A 15883-nucleotide genomic window follows, 5' to 3' on the forward strand; every position below is an offset into this window, starting at 1 on the left:
CTGAGATCCACCATCATCCATCTCAAAATTATATAACCAAGCTCTCCTTGACACCTGGAAATCCCACCACGTTCCTTTTTCTTCCTGGACTCTAATTCCCAGCCCACTTTCCATTGGGATGTTTATGCAATCACAGCACATGCTGGGAAGCCCTGTTCTGATTATTCCACAACTGAGCCAAAACATACACATGTATAGATAATGTTTCTTTTCTTCATTTCTCATGTGACCATAAAGCTCTTCAGTGTCAAAATGTTTCTTCTCATTATAATTAATATTAGGACACAACTGAAAAACATGACAGAAACATTTAAAATTATACAAATGAGAATCACAGAAAGTACAACTTTACTGGAAACACAACTTTGAGGCGGTGAATGGGACCTTTAAAGTCATTTCCTGTATCCACAGATGAGTATCATCTACTGCTGGAACGAGACAGGCTTATCAATTCTATCTTCATTTTTCAGCTTTCATGGATATGTGTTAAAACCACTTACTCAAAAAAAAAAAAGGAAAGAGATCTGTCATAGCAAATTCTTTGGATTCCTGTAGAATCATATGCCAAGAATTACAGTAATCTCTCATCACAAATCTTTGTTTTCCATGCTGGGGACTAGCTGGCCCCGGGGGCCCTGTGTGCTAGGCAAGCACTACACTACCACGTGCACCCCAGACCTCCAAGATCACTCTTGACGTGCTATCGGCTGACAACTTGCGCAGTTCCTCTTCCAATTCTGTTGCAAACAAGGAACAGGGACCACCTCCCTGGCCCAGGGTTATAACGATGACTGGCGGGCTTCCTGTCCTGCAGTCCACCCCTGGGTTCAGGCCTGCCTAAGGAAGCAAGAACACGTGGCTCTGCAGATCACCAGTTTCTTAGAGCCAGGTCCAGTGCCAACTCTGTTACCCAAAATAACTGAGTCCTCACACCAATCCTGGGCACAGACAGTAGAATTATCCCCCTTTATAGCTGAGCAGACTGACACACAGAGTCCTTAAGCAACTGGTCCCAAGTCACACAGCCAGAGACCTAAACCTGGGTGGTCTTATTCCACACCACTATAACACTATCCCTAGAAAAAGGAGGAGGAACAATGTGGAAGGGGTAGCAGGGGTGACAGGAAAGGAGTTTATAAGCTCTTTTCCCAGCACACAGCTATGGGACCAGCACCTGAGGAGGTGAACATGCGTAAATAGTACCTCCACCTGGGAAGGATTATACACAAAGTTCCTTCAGAGTAAATGGCTTCGATGCCTGGTATACTGAAGTTCCCATAAGTACTGAACACTGATGAATGGCAGGAAGAGGAATGATTCCATGACCTGGACAAACACTGCAGGACCTTGCCAGGGTTTTCAGCCTTGGGTCCTGACCCAGCCTCAGCATCCTTTTATATGTAGCCAAAGGCAGGAACGCCAGGCAGGCAAGCAGTTAGTAAGTGGAGCAGCCCACTACCATGCTCGGGAGACCGCCTGCCCAGCAGACAACAGGCCCACACCAAGCCCAACGCTGCCACCAACCAGCTGAACACCCCAAGAGGTCACTTTGTCCTGAGCCTCAGTTTCCTCATCTCTACAGAGGACGCACCATCACTGGGTGCCTCTCCAGACTGGGAAAGTGGACCTGACACAGCCGATGTGGAGGTGGCTGGTGCAAGGTCACCCTCACCCTCACTACCACCTTAACCAGGGCCCAGAGCCAGAGACTGGATACACAGAAGCCTAATTTTGTAAAACCAGCCAGGTGATGTGGCTTGCAAATTTTGCAAAGCCTTTCCCAATGTCTTAAAATTTAAAACACCCAGGGGTGCCAAGAGGAGGTGAGGGAGAGGCTTTACTGTGGGTTTTATTTTTAGATGCCAGAGTGGAAAACGTCCAGTTTGGCCTCATTCTGGTCCCTAGTCACCACTTCCTTCCCCGAGTCATCATCAAAGGAAGAACAGACACATCTTGAAAGACTTCAGAGCCCCTCCTCTGCCCGCCTAGCACATTCTGAAGCAGTGACTCCAGTCTCCTGTCCCACCCATGACTAAGCAGGAAAGGTTCGGCACAGCCTCCTAGGAGGCCCGGGAAACCTCCTGTGGCCCCTGGTTGTGTTTCACACCCTGTGCATGTGAATGGGATCATGTGAATGGAAGGGTCTGGAGGAGGAACGCCTCTCTTCCTCTGTCAAGAAGGGAGTCTGCTGGTAAGCACAGGCCCTCACTTCCTCCAGGAACCACTCCCAGCAGTGACCCTCCTCCTGGGCCCTTATCAGTGCTAAGGCAAACCCAGAACTGTCCCTTGCACATCGAGCACCAAGTAGCACCAAGAGTTCCTTGATGGGTATACATCTGCAAAGGGTTTTCAAGTTAGCCTTCAGAAAGGGCTAAAGCCTCTCCAGCATCCTGGATTAGAAATGGTCCACACCCACCTCCTTTGCACACACCTGTGTCTGTGGCAGGCATTATCCACCATCCCCCATCCTCACCCATGCACACTGAGAACCCCCAGGCAGCAGAGAAGGCCCGGAGGCACACCTCTTGGCCATTCCTGAAATGGACAGGGAAATCAAAGTCCACAATTCAGTTCAGTTGTCAGTCATGCAACTCTACAAAGCCAAGATGAGCCTTCATGAACAGGAGACGGCTGACCAGAGGCTTCCAGAAACTCTCTCTCTACCCCAAAGCAAACCTCAGCTCTCTGATGACCAATCAACCCTCATACCACCAGCAGGAAGTCAGGAGGGGCATGCAGCACCCTTCGCCAGAGCTGTGGACAATATTGCAGGAGCTACCAGTGCCCAGTCTGACCCTGAGCAGAGGATGCTCCAGGGCTTCTGTGCTGCCCCTTTGGGCTTGAAGTGCTGAATCTGCCAGGAATGGGGCAGTCATTCCCAGTGGGCTCCTGAAGCCAACCACGCAGCCTCTGAGAGCTCCCCAGCAAGCTTTCTGGAAGCTTCCTACAGGGGGCCCAGCTCCTCATCAGCCCTGATCTGGTTTCTGGACTGGCTGGCCCTCTCTGCAGGGGCCAATGACCATGGGTCTCCATGCCACAAGGTGCCAGGTGTGCCTGTGGCTGCAATGTCGTGCCTGCCATTCACGGCAGGTCTGAAGGTATCTGTGTTTACATAGACAAAAATGCCCCCCTTCCCACCCTCATGAGTCATAACCACAGCAGCAAATATCACCAGCCAGAGAGCACCCAGGCAGCCCCTCACTCCAGGCTCTTCTCTGATAGGTCAGACCTCCTGGCTCTCCAGAGACAGCTGCTGTCAGAGCCTGTGCATCTACTTCCTGTCCTGGGACAGTTTCTCCATCCAGCCATCCATCCTCCTTCCTTCCTTCTCCCTCCCTCCTCCACCCACCCTTCCTTCTCTCTCCATTCATTCCTCCGTTCTTCTCCATCCATCCATTCCATCTATCCTTCCTTCCTTCCTTTTCCAGCCAATGAGCTCCTGGCCCAAGTCCACTCGGAATGAGGCAGAAAAGGGTACAGAACAACGGACACCTGCCTGGGCGACTGCTGAACCCTCAGCTTTTCCACCCCCAATGCGAGCAATATTATGACCCCCAGAACTCCCAAACTAACCCCAGCTCCTTCCCCAAAAAGGCACAGTAACTCTGCAAGGCAGCAGCCATCAACCACCTGTGTCCAGCCTGGTGAGGAAATGGCATTTAATCCTCAGGGGAAAGTTACCAACTAGAGTGTGACAAGAGGGCCAAGCACTCAGACTCCTACGGAGTTGGGAAAGGGGAGACTAGGTCACGCTACCTGGAAGGCGGTCAAAGTGCAGTCTGTACTCACCTGCACCACCTCTATCCCCCGCTTCCTGTGGAGAAAAACAAAGAAAACACACGTTACTACAGCAGGCAGGAAGGAGAACGTCCACTACAGCTAAAGGCAGGCCAGCGCTGAGAGCCGCCCTGGGAGAGTGGGCACCAGTCTCCATGTCGCCCGGACAGCCATGCTCTCCAGGGCAGGGATTCTCACAGCCACCAAGGGCTAGAGGAGAGGGTGAAGCTGGTTGAAGTCCCATTAAGGACTCATAATGGCTGTCCTCCCTCTGATCCAGGGGCCAGGCCTTCTTCAGTGGCTCCAGCCTGCATTGTCCCAAGACTCTCCCACCACCAAATTCACCATGGACGCCAGTGCCTCTGCTCAGCTCAACCTCCCCCCATGGCTCCCCATGCCATCCAGCCTCAGGCTGAACACCTTGGGCTGGCGTTCAGGTGTGCCACAGCCTGAAATAGCCTGCTACACCCAACCGAAAACACTCTCACCCACGGGAAGCCACAGGATCCTGACCTCATACCCTTCTCAGGCCAAACATGTCTCCAGTACCAGCCATCTCTGGCCCCATGGACTCCCTGCCAGTCCCTTGACCCAGTCCACCCACACCCCTCCTAGTCTAAATCTCACGTCCTCCCCCTTTTTCCCCCCTCTCCCACATAGTCTCAGGCTACTATCTGTCCCCACATATGCCTGACTTTGCCCACCTACTAAGAGCCTGGGTCTGGGTCTGCCCAGAGCACAGAGCCCTCATCCTCGCCCCCCACATTTCCTCCCACAAGCATAGCCAGGGCCCCTCTGTGTGGAACAGCACAGTGTCATCCCACAGCACCCTCCCCAACACCCCAGCAACACTCCCACAGACCTTAAGCTGCTACTCTCCCAGCCCTTTGTGCGAGAGCATGGATCACCATCACCTAGGAGTGCCCTGGGTAGGGTTACCAGGATCTGTAGGGACTGAGAAAGACTGAAGTGCATGTTGTGTGCTTGCTGGGAAGAAGGCAGGGCCTCTGACAGCCATTCAAAGAAGCCTGGGACCAGGCAACAGGAACTAGAGTTGACTCCCCAAGCTCCGTAGAGTAAAGAACGTTCCAAGATTAAAAACTGTGTGCCCCACACCTAGCTCTGGTGCTTGCCTGGCATGTACATGCTCATGAACAGTTGCTGGTAAATGAAGGTATAGAAACAGGAAAACTTAGCTCAGCTCCTGGCCCCAGCCCAGTCCAGCACTCTGAGGGTACAACAAATGCCCTTTGGGAAAATCCTGCTGGCATCCAGATTATCCTAGCACATGGCTCTCATCTCTACCAAGCCAACTGCAGTCATTCCAATCAGTCCACATTTTACAACATCTGGTCCTTTAAAAAAAATTTTTTTTAAGAAGATCCCTAGCTTTGGGGCTGGGTTTGTGGCTCAGCAGAGAGTATTCGCCTCTCACACTCAAGGGCTGGGTTCGATCCTCAGCATCACATAAAAATAAATAAATAAAGGTATTGTGTCCAACAATAAATATTTAAAAAAAAAAAAAAGATCCCCAGCTTTGAAAACAGATGGAACACAAAAATAAGAAAGCAACAACAACAAAAGTAATCAAGAGAAAAGGTAGGCTGAACTCTTCAGGGGGTTGAGCTCCCCAGAGTCCCACCAGCCCCACCAGCTCAGAGCTCCTAAAACAGGATAAACTGGAACTTTGGCAAAAAGTGGGGCTTGGTTCCCTTCAGTCCACGTCAGGTCACACACACCTGAACCCTTCCTGCCCGCTGACTCCTCCTGCAGCCCGAGGAGGGAGGGCACAGGCTTCCCGCTGCTCTGGTGAGTAAGCAGAAGTTCAGGGGACTCAGGAAGCCAGGAGCTGGCCAGAGCCAGGTCTGCCCCACCTGCATTCACAGCCAGGTGTAGCACAGTGGGCGGTGGCACCCAATGGGCTAGCACCTCTGGCCTCCAGGGCCACATTGTAAGGGAATGAACAGGGAACACTGGCGGAAAACCATGTCCCCTCTGGTAGTGGAGCCCGGTGCACTACCCCACCTCCTCTTGGGAAATAACCTGTCAGGCAGGGCTCATTCCCTCATTGGAAACTTCTGAAAAGCAAAGGTACCAGCAACCTCGAAATCCCCAGGAGCAGGCTCCTGAAATCCTGCCATAACCAGAAAGTTCAGAAAGAGAACTGTGAAGCCAAAGGGCAAGAGGGAGAAGGGAGGGACATGGGGAACAGAGGAACAGTACCAGCTGCTCCCTCTTGAAAACCCTAACTCCACCGCCCACCTTGTCACCCTAGACACACTCAGTGTGCAAAATACTTCAGACTCGGGGATCCCACTGCCAACCCGTCTGTGATTGCAAAAGGTTGGTAGCGAACTACATGTCCCCAAGAGGTTCCACTAACAAACCACATGCCCGAAAGAACAGCATGAAGCAGTAGAAAGAATAAGGAAGCCCTCCCTGTGCCCAGGAGGAGAATCACCTCCACAAAGCTGCATGTGAAAAATGCAAAACCCTGTGTGCGGGACCCAGCCATCGGTGTGAAGAACAGCAGCCAGGACAAGAGGGTGTGCTTGTGTGTAAACAGAACAAACTAAAACAACTCCAAGAAAATGACCACAGCGCGGCCAGCGAGAGGGCAAAGGCAGGGTGGAGAAGACGACATCCGTTTCACCACGTCCCTGAATTCTGGCAGAGTGCCTACAGCATATTCTCAAACTCTAGGAAAAGAGTTCTTAACGATTTTTAAAATAATAGGTGAAACCCTGGCTGCTGGCTGGGTCTGACGTTAAGACGATGCCTGTGAAGGCACAGATCCAACCACCAAATGAAGGATGAAGCCAGGCGGCGGGCACTCGGGATTCCGGAGGAAGGCAGGAGGCCTCCACAGACTGCTCGCAGAGGAGCTGGGCGGCACCCTCGGCGGGGCCTCCGCACTGCGGGTGGACACTTGGCAGACTCTGCACCCACTGGAACACCTGGGTCCTGGGAAAACGCCAGAAGGGAACACGCTGCAGTGGCTGGTGGCAGCAAGAAAGAGGTTTGCTGGTCTTCCTTTCCACTGCCCTGTGTTTTCTGTATTTTCTACAGTGAGCATATATGTTACTTCAACACCACAGAAAAAAAGTGACAATAGAGGTAAAGCTTAATAATTAAAATATTTATTAAAACCCAAGGCACCTGGTACCTCAGTTTTCTCGGGCCCAGCTGTGCCGCCATCCCTAAGCCACCTACCCCCATGCTCTCCCCTGTGACATGGGGAGAGTCCTAGTACCCATCCCATGGGACTTTGGGAGACCAGGAGTTCAGGCCCAGCGCATCACCAGGCCCATATCAGCAACAGACTCTGCTACTTTTGCTCCTATCCACATGATTCTGACTCCAAGGTGCCAGTCCTGGTCCTCCTGAGGATGGGTCCTGGGGGAATGTCAGCAACATAAGTGGCCCTGCCTCCTAGTGGCCGGAATCTAGACCAGAGACCACACCAGGAGAAATGGCTGAAGGACCTAGGCAAGGACACAGCCCTCTTGCTGGAGTTTCAGGATTTGGTCCAGCCTAGATCTAGTCCTCTCTGGATCTGCACCTGCAGGTTTCTGCTTAAACTAGTTTTAAGATGAGTCTCTGTCACTGGAGGCTGAACAACAGGGGCTTTCAATGAAGTGATAGCAGCTTCCACTTCCTGAAGATGACAAAAATTATCCTGGATGACCTGGTGTTAAGGCAGAGGGACAACAGTGGAGTCCAATAAAGAGAAACAGAAAAGAGAAGTAGAAAGAGTGATGTAAGATTCAGAAAGGCACCCACGGTGCACACCACAAGGCCCTGAAAAGCCCCAATACAAGGCCACTGGCCGCAGTATCCGGAAGGCCAATGCAGGTCACTCTGGGATGACAGAGTCCTTCACACACAGCCTGCCTCACAGCCCAGGAGGACAGAAGGGTGCAGGGCCCGTGAACATCAGCATCAGCAGTAGGAGAGGGAGGGTCCCCTCTTGCCATCAAGGTGAATGGCCTGCTGACAGCTAAGAGAATTCCTGTCAATAAGAGACAGCAGAGCAGCCACCAAAGAATAGTGAGGTTTGTCCAAAAAGGATCCCACAGGTTCAAGAACTGCTTTCTTGCCATATCCAAGTTCGGAGCCACTGTCTCCCTCCCAGGCGCAGCTGAGGACTGCCCACTCCAGAGCCCAGCTGCCACTACAAAGGACAACCCAGCCAGGCCTCCCAGGAGCCATCTCACGCAGGAGGGATCTGCTGGAAACACTGTGCCCCCCCACCCCTACCTGTGGGCAACAAAAGCAGCTGCATGCACCACACCCCAAGTTAACAACCACCTAGGGAAGGCAAGGGTGTGATTAGGAAAACAGGAGGCCAGGCGACCTCACCAAACAATTTGTAGCACGGCTTGGTAACTGAGATTTCAGTCACCCAGAATAATAGGGCCCTTTAGCACTTCAAGGTACCAGGCATGTGGGGAACAGTCCTGAGTTACATCCCCCACCTTTCTCTGCATGCCAGGGGTCTCTGCATGCCACCCAAAGCCCACAATGTCTCCCAAGGACCTGGGGTTACTGATAGGAAACAGGGCCTCCTCCCTTACCCTTGTGTGCAGAAGCAATGCCGCAGTCCTAGCACACCCCCACCCCCTCAAGTCAGCTTCTCTGGAGCAGCCTTCCTAGGTCTCCAGCCTCAGAGGCCCCACACCCACGCTTCCCTGCCCAGCACTGAGCACAGAGCAGCGGACTCCCTGGCTCCACAGCACTGCCCACTCCTAGGTTCACTACTCAGAGGCAGACACCAACAGTGGCCACCAGTACCAGTATTCCTCCTCCTAGATGCTCAGTGCCACCGCACTGCACCTGCTACACCCCACCGCAGAGCCAGGCATAGCCACAACATTTGCTCTGGTCAATGACATGTGATCAGAAGTGACACTTCTAGGAAGCAGCACTCAAGAGCCAGTGCAAGGCCCTCCAGCCAGTCCTCTCAGCCTCTCGGCAGTGTGGGGGCACCAAAGCCAGCCAGACCTACTGCCTGGAAACAACCCTGGCTGAGCAGCATCAAAGCCAGGCTGGGGTCCAGAAAGAAACCAGTGACCAAGAGAACCTTCGGCCAGGTCTGGTTCTCAACAGGGGCAATTTGCTCCCCAGGGACATTTAGGAAGGCCTGAAGACATTCCCGATTGTTGCGCTGCAGTGAATGCTGTGGGCATCTAGTGTGTGGAGTACACAGACAAACCCTAAAACAGCATCATCTGGACTAAAATGACAACGGTGCTGAGGCCAAGAAAATACAACACAGGGCTGCTGTGGAGCAGCCAGCAGCCCTGGGGGTGGCAGATCCACAGGGGGCAGCCCTGGGGGTGGCAGATCCACTGGATCAAGTGTTGCTGTTTCAGACCTGGGGGTGTATCTGCCACTGCAACCTACCTGACCTTGCCTGACTATTAAACACCCCTCATGGAGCAGGGCTTGTGCCTATCTAGATCTCCAATTTCCTAGCTCACTGTACGTGGGCATTTGAGAGAAGGCAGCACCAGGCCTTCCTCTCAAACCCTCCCAGAGAGACTCGCTTCTCCAAAAACACCAGGTCCATGCTTCTGTACAAACTGTCCTGTCCCCTGGAGTACCTATCCCTACCTGGCAAACTCCAGGTCATCCAAAGAGACCAGCTCCAACACCATCCTCACCAAGGGACCCTTTCCTGCCCTGTCTCCTGCCACAGCCATCCCACGCTGCAGACAGTGAGCCCCCAAGGCTCAGAGACTGGTCTTTATTTCAGCTCCCTAAACTGCACTCCCAGCCCCCCAGTGCTGAGCTCAGCCCAGAGCCTGGCTGCCTGCTCCCCCATGGCATCCTGCTTCCCTGGCCCATTATTTTGTAATTTGGATTTTCCTCCTACTGACAATGCCAGAAACTGAAATGACCCAACATAAAGACAACATATGAACAGAATTTTCAAAGCCAATACAAACATTTGAATTGTTTGGACAGCTCCAGAGTAGAACCACATAAACTGGAAGCTTCCATATGTCTTTTATGGGGGGAGGGTCCTTCCCTCGATTGGTCAGACACCACCAACCTTAACGAGAGACCCTACCTAGCCTCGGTGCCCCACCAGAGGGAGGCAGGCTGGCCCTACAGTGCAGCCTGAATCAGGACCAGATCTCAGACCTAGACAAGCTGGTGGGGCCCCTAGAAGCAGCTGTTGGAACCCAGCGTGGGGGAGGGCAGCCAGAGACTCCCCTCCTGGGCCTCCTGGAGAGGCGCCTGGCAACCCCACCCCTTGGTTTTCAGGACAGAGTCTCAGGCTGACAGAGTGGGCTTCAGAGTGCCCCAGGACATACCATGCGGCACCTAAGTGCTGCTAGTTCAAGCCAAGAGCAGATATTAAGGCTGTCCCTTAACAGTGAAAACACATCCGTTTTCTAATACAAAAGTTCTCTACCTGAAATCATTTTGGGTCTTGCAGGTGCTGTAATTTTTCATTCCCCTAATTAGGGATGGTCCCTGGGGAAGGAGGCCAGGGACGCTGGAAGTCGGGTTCCAGGCCTCCCCCACCTGCTCCAGCAGCCTGCCAGGCGCAGACACAGCCCACTCTGTTCTCAGCACTCTCTTAATCCCAAGAATGCCAAATCAGTTTTAATCTCAGCCTGGTGAGGTAAGCTTCTGCAGGCTTCTGCAGGCGGGGAGAATGCCCCTGAGCTGGCATTTCCTCCCTGGGACTCCAGGGACTGAGAAACCTGCCCTCAAGGCTGCACCCCAGACACTGAGCTTCTGCGCTGCCTGCTGCCGCGGCCAACACATCCTACAGTTGGGAAGCACCCTGCAGCCCTGAGCTCCAAGGCCTCGAGAGGATTCTCCAACCACTAAGGTTTAGGAGTTCCCTACCTACCAAGCTACTGAGCCGCCAACCACAGGCACAGAGAGGTTTCCCTGGCTAATTTTCATCAAACATTTGCTGGGTTCCTCTGTGCAATCTTGGGCTGGCCCAGGTGCATAGGGGCCCATAGGCCACAAGTCCTGCCTAGAGATGCTGGTGGCCACAGAGAAGGTGGGTGAGAGACGAGCTATGCACTGGTGGCCACAGGCCCTGAGTACAGCCAACATCGGGGCAGCAGGAGGCAGAGGCAAGGGTTCAGAAGGGTGCTGCTAGAGAGAGCTGCAGGCAGGGACAGGAGCTGCCAGGGTGTGACCGGGAGGCCTGCAAGTGCCATACAGTAGGGCAAAGGCCAGATATCAGGCACCAACGTTTCCTGGGCCCCTCTCACCATGTGCACCAATTGCTATCAATCAAAGCAAAGGTGAGAGTCAGCCCTGCTGCCACCTCAGAAAGCTCACACCAAACGCCCTATCTAAACAATTCCCTCTCAGACATCCACAGATGGCAGGCAGGAAGGCCATCCTGAGGAATGCAGGGGCCACCTTATCCTCTGATGGATGAGGCAGGGAGCCAAGCAGCCTGATCCGACACCATGTAGTCATACACACTCTGACCTTGACCCAGCACTGCCCCCTGGGCCCTGAAACAGGCAGTGGGTATCAATGCTGCAAGCACCTCCTGCTGTGGCTGTCAGGGATAGGCACGAGCAGACAGACCTGGGTCCAGGACTGAAGAGGTCAGTGAGCGGCCTTCCTTCTGGAGGCTCTGGGAAGCACCTGTCCGCTCCCATCCTTCTCCATTCTGGAGGCCCTAGGCTGTCCTTGGCTGCTTGGCTGCTGTCCTTGCTGACTGACCTCCGCCTGCCCTGCTGCATCTCCCATTTCCTCCTCCTCAAGACCTGGGCAAGTGCACTGGGACGCCTGGGTAACCCAGGGCCATCTCCCCATCTCAAGACCCTCAGCAATCGCCTCTGTAGCACACTGTGCCCTCTTACCTCGAGCACAGGTGCTGAGGGCTGTCTGCCTTTGGTAAGGACTGGCAAGGGCCTTGTTCCAAGTGCCACAATGCCAAGACTCCTGCAGCTCTACCACTCCACAAAACTGTCGCTCCCTTAAGTGTCCTCGTTTGAGAAAGGGACAGGTGAGGATATGCCCAGGAGTTCACAAGGGCCTCCATGGGCCTCACAGGGTGCCTAAGGGTTCCAGAGGGTGCTGGGTATAACCAGACACTGCTGCAGGGGTCCTTGATGGCAACATCAGGGAGGAGGACTCAAGAGTCAGGGAAGGGAACAGGGACTGGGTGATGAATGCCTATGGCCTAGGAGCGCTGGCTATAAATTGGGGACAGGGGTGAAAATCCTGATCCTTGGGTCATCTTAAGGTCCAGAAGAGATGCCCAGGACAGCCACACCCAATCCTAAGGCCACCTGGATCCATTGAAGGGCACCTCATTTAGCTCTGCCAAGTGCTCTGAGCAAGAACAGGCTTCAAACAGAGTCTGAGTCTGAGCCCTTGGGCCTGAGTCTCAGGCCCAGAAAGGCCAGCAGGGGCCTGTTGAAGTCCCGCACTCATAGACACCCCAACTTTAGCAACAGGCATCACTTACTTCATCTGATGACCCTGAGCCCTTTGAATTTCAGGGAGGATTCCTAGGGCCTGAGTGTGACCCACACAAACACAAGGCCAACACCACTAACGCTCCCTCATTCCCACCCACTCTGCTCTCCCCAAACCAAGCAGGAGAAAGGACCAAGGACATCTCCAAGGATCCCAGAAGGGCCCAGAGCACCAGGCCTGGCACGGGCACTCTGCTCACATTTACCATCCACAGCAACATTAGCAGAATAACTGTCACATTTTTTCTAGCAGAGAGATTCGGGGCAATAAAGAATCCTGCCCAAGACTCCCAGCAAGCAAGAAGAACCACAGTCCAAATTCAGGCCTGTCAGTCAGCAAAGGTCTCCTGGTCCCACGACTCTGTGTGACTGCCCTGGAGAAGCAGGAGCCCTGTGTGGCAGGGGTCTCTCCAGGTCTGCTGGGGATGAGGCCTTTGCATCTCTGGGAAAGGACTATTCTGGACAAAACAGCCTCTCCTCCGCCACCCACCACTGCCCCAAGTGCAAAATGAAATCCTTCCTCAGACCCTGGGCCCCAACAGGCCAGGGAGATGGGCACCACCGCCCTGGGTCCCCAAGAGCTGAGAGCATCCCCCTAAAAGGCCTAAAGGTAAAGGGCTTCAGGCCACTTCCTACAGGGTGTGTCTGGCCTCAGCCATCCAGTACCACAAAGACTGGCTATGCCTGTGTCACCTGAGGCCCAGAAGCAGGAGGTATGAACCCCCATTCCTCCCCTTCAACAGGATGCCAGCTCCTTCTGATGACAACATCAGACTCTCCAAGCAGAAGGGACTCTTCTGATGAAGCAGAAGGGGCTTGGAATCAGACTGAGCTAAACCTCAGGAAGAGGCTGCCAGCTCTCAGGGGAAGGATGTCAAAGCAAGTGGTGAACGACCCATGGTGGGAGGAATCCAAGCAGACTTCAGATGCCCAGAGATGGGAGACGAACCCATGCAGAAGGTGGCAGAGATAACACTGCTAGAGTCTTACTCCAAAAAGAAAAATCAGCCGGATCACAGTATGGCAGCCAATGAAAATGCATGGCCAGCTCCACCTCTAGAAGAGGTGGACAAACCTGGGGCCAGAGGACTCCACTGCCAAGAGTCAAGGGTCCAGGGCCAGCTCCAAGCAGGTGGGCACATGCCCCAGTCTTTAGGCCTTGCCAGACTCTGCAGCTGGGAGTCATGGCAACAGGCCCCAAATAGCTAAAATAATCCTTTAGAGCCCCACACGGAGGGGTCACAGTAGTCACAAGCCAATGCCAAGAGCCAGGCCCCTGGGCAGAAATGGAAAATACCAAAAAGAGGAATATCTAATTCCAATCAGAAGGGAAAAGGGAAAACCACGTGTGAGCTGGCCAGAGGCACAGACCTTGCCCTGAAGGCCTCCATGGGGTCTCCCTGCTATGCCTGCACACCTGCCCTCCAGTCAGCAGCCTTCTAAGTTGAAAACTTGACTCAGCGCACTCTCCCTGCCCAGTCAGGCCCTCCTGAGGCGCTTCCCTTGCCACGGGTATTCAAGCCCTGCAAGAGGTGCTCACCTCCCCACCAGGCATTCCCACCCTACCTGCTCCTTCCACACCTGACCCAGCCCTGACCCACAGAGGCTTCCTTCACACCTCCAGCCACCTGCCCGCACCCTTGGCCCCTCTGTCTGGAATGCCCCCCTTGGCCACCACCCTCAACATGGAGGCCTCTCCCAGGAACAGCCCCCCACAGCGCGGCAACAAAAGAGAAGGGCCAAGGAGGGCTGGCGGGGCACCAGCCTAGGACCTAGAAGCCAGCAGTGGTACATTCCCCTGACCCGGGCTCCTCCCCAGCCCAGGTCTGTCCCACCCTCAACCCGCTTCCCTAGACCAAGAACCAGTGAGTGTGCAGCACCGACCCCAGCTGTCAGGACAAGAACTTAAGAGAAGGGAATGAACACAGGTCACCACGGGTGAGGTCAAGGTTGGTCAAGGTTCTCCTAAACTAACTCTTCCGAATGACCCGCTGGCCACCTTTTGACCCAAGGCATGCGGGCATTTGTTTCTTGCATGCTTCTCAAGCACCTACTCTGTGCCAGGCACAACTTCACTGCTGGGGACATGACCATGAAGACTGCAGAAAGGGTCCCTGTCCTCCAGTTCGCAGCACAGAGGGGAAGGTAAACAAGGACACAGCGTGGGACACAGGCTGGAAGGTCTGCAGGAGAGGCTGAGGCAGAGGGCAGGGCTGCATGGAGGTCTTGCGGGGAAAGCAGGTAAGGAGCTTCCAGAAGACAGAAAAGATCCCAGTGACTGGGCTACACAGGGAGGGACAGGAGGGACAACACAGGGCCTGAGGGGTGGGATTGCCTGGGCCCAGAAATTCACCTGTGCTTAAGCTCACCTGAACTGGGCTTACTGTTATTTACACCAAAAGATCCTGGCCACTCCAACATCCAAACTGAAATGACATATTCCAGCATCTTCTCTACCAACCTGAACCTCCTATCTTGAAAACAGAATCCGCCACCCATCCTACCCATCCTGTAGCTCATGTCTGAGTCTAGCCTCATCCTCTACATCTCCTGTCCCTGTGCCCTGCACAGCCATCACAGAAAGGTTTCATGGGGGCATCCTGGCAGCCAAGGGTTGGTGGTCCCTTCCCAGACTGAAGGAAAGGCAGTAAGAGAAAAATAGATGCCTCTAAGCTGAAGAAGGAGGGAGAATCCCCAACAGTGCGACTCTGGCTGGCTGATTGCACATAATTGTGAAGGAAAAACGTTCTTTAAAATTAGCTTTCCAAATGCAGATATAATTCCAAGTGTCCCTTGCAGTGTGATTACAGCGGCAGTCCAACAAATGTTTTACCATCAGCACAGATTGCTCAGGCCCCTGCAGGCAAAAAGTAACAGAGCCAACAAAGGCGCCAGGGCCAGACAGCTCGAGAGAAGCATTTCCAGCTGCCTGGGCAGCACCAGCTGGGGGCCCAGCCTCAATTCTGCACGTCTGGCTCAGGGCCCCTCCAGGAAGACGCCAGCATGCCTTCCCTTTCCTTCCTTTCTTGTTTAGTTTTAGGATCTCTGGCAATCAGACTCCAGAGCAACCAGTTAGTAACAAGGGTAGCCTCACTGAGGACCTCCTGGGCTCAGTTTCCCATCTGTGATCAGGCCCTGCTGGAGGAATGAATGGTGGCTGACACAGTCCCATCCAAATCCCACCCCTCGCCCATCAAGCACCCAAGGCAGCAATGACCTGCAAGTGGAAGTTGAAGCCCAGAGGCCACTGGGCCATTCGGCTAGCTGAGGAAGAACTGAGTTCAACCCAGCTCTGCCCAAGCCCAAATACATACTTCTCACATTCTGCTCTGGGAACAATGAAAAAAGTGCCACTCTGGGCTTCTCAGGCCTCCACCCCTGGGAAGAGCCAAAGAACCAGAGCACACCCTGGCCCCCGCTGCAGCTCATCCCCCTGACCTTAGCGCTTGGCCCTCTTGGGGACTCTAGATTGGGGCCTCCATCTTAAAACATCACAGGTGCTAGCTGGCCTTCCTTCCTCCCCTCTTCCCTGGGGATAACTTCTGGCTTTGGCCCTCCCCCTCACAGGGTCCTCCATTTTCTACAAAGGAGAACCAAGACCCAGAACTGAGGGGCTTTTTGAGGTCATAGGA

At 53.9% G+C, this 15883-nt stretch overlaps 1 protein-coding gene across 3 annotated transcripts in view; it reads right to left on the reverse strand.

Annotated features, from left to right (window-relative positions):
* The window catches only part of Itpk1 (inositol-tetrakisphosphate 1-kinase), a 133736-nt gene that overhangs the window by 102842 nt on the left and 15011 nt on the right, over positions 1-15883 (reverse strand). For all 3 annotated transcript variants that reach the window (XM_078050743.1, XM_078050744.1, XM_013364689.3), the window contains one exon: positions 3790-3814. In XM_078050743.1, the coding sequence (XP_077906869.1) occupies positions 3790-3814 (25 nt within the window). The remainder of the gene's footprint in view (positions 1-3789; positions 3815-15883) is intronic.

The sequence above is a fragment of the Ictidomys tridecemlineatus genome, chromosome 5 (genome assembly GCF_052094955.1).
Source record: "Ictidomys tridecemlineatus isolate mIctTri1 chromosome 5, mIctTri1.hap1, whole genome shotgun sequence".
Lineage (NCBI taxonomy): Eukaryota > Metazoa > Chordata > Mammalia > Rodentia > Sciuridae > Ictidomys > Ictidomys tridecemlineatus.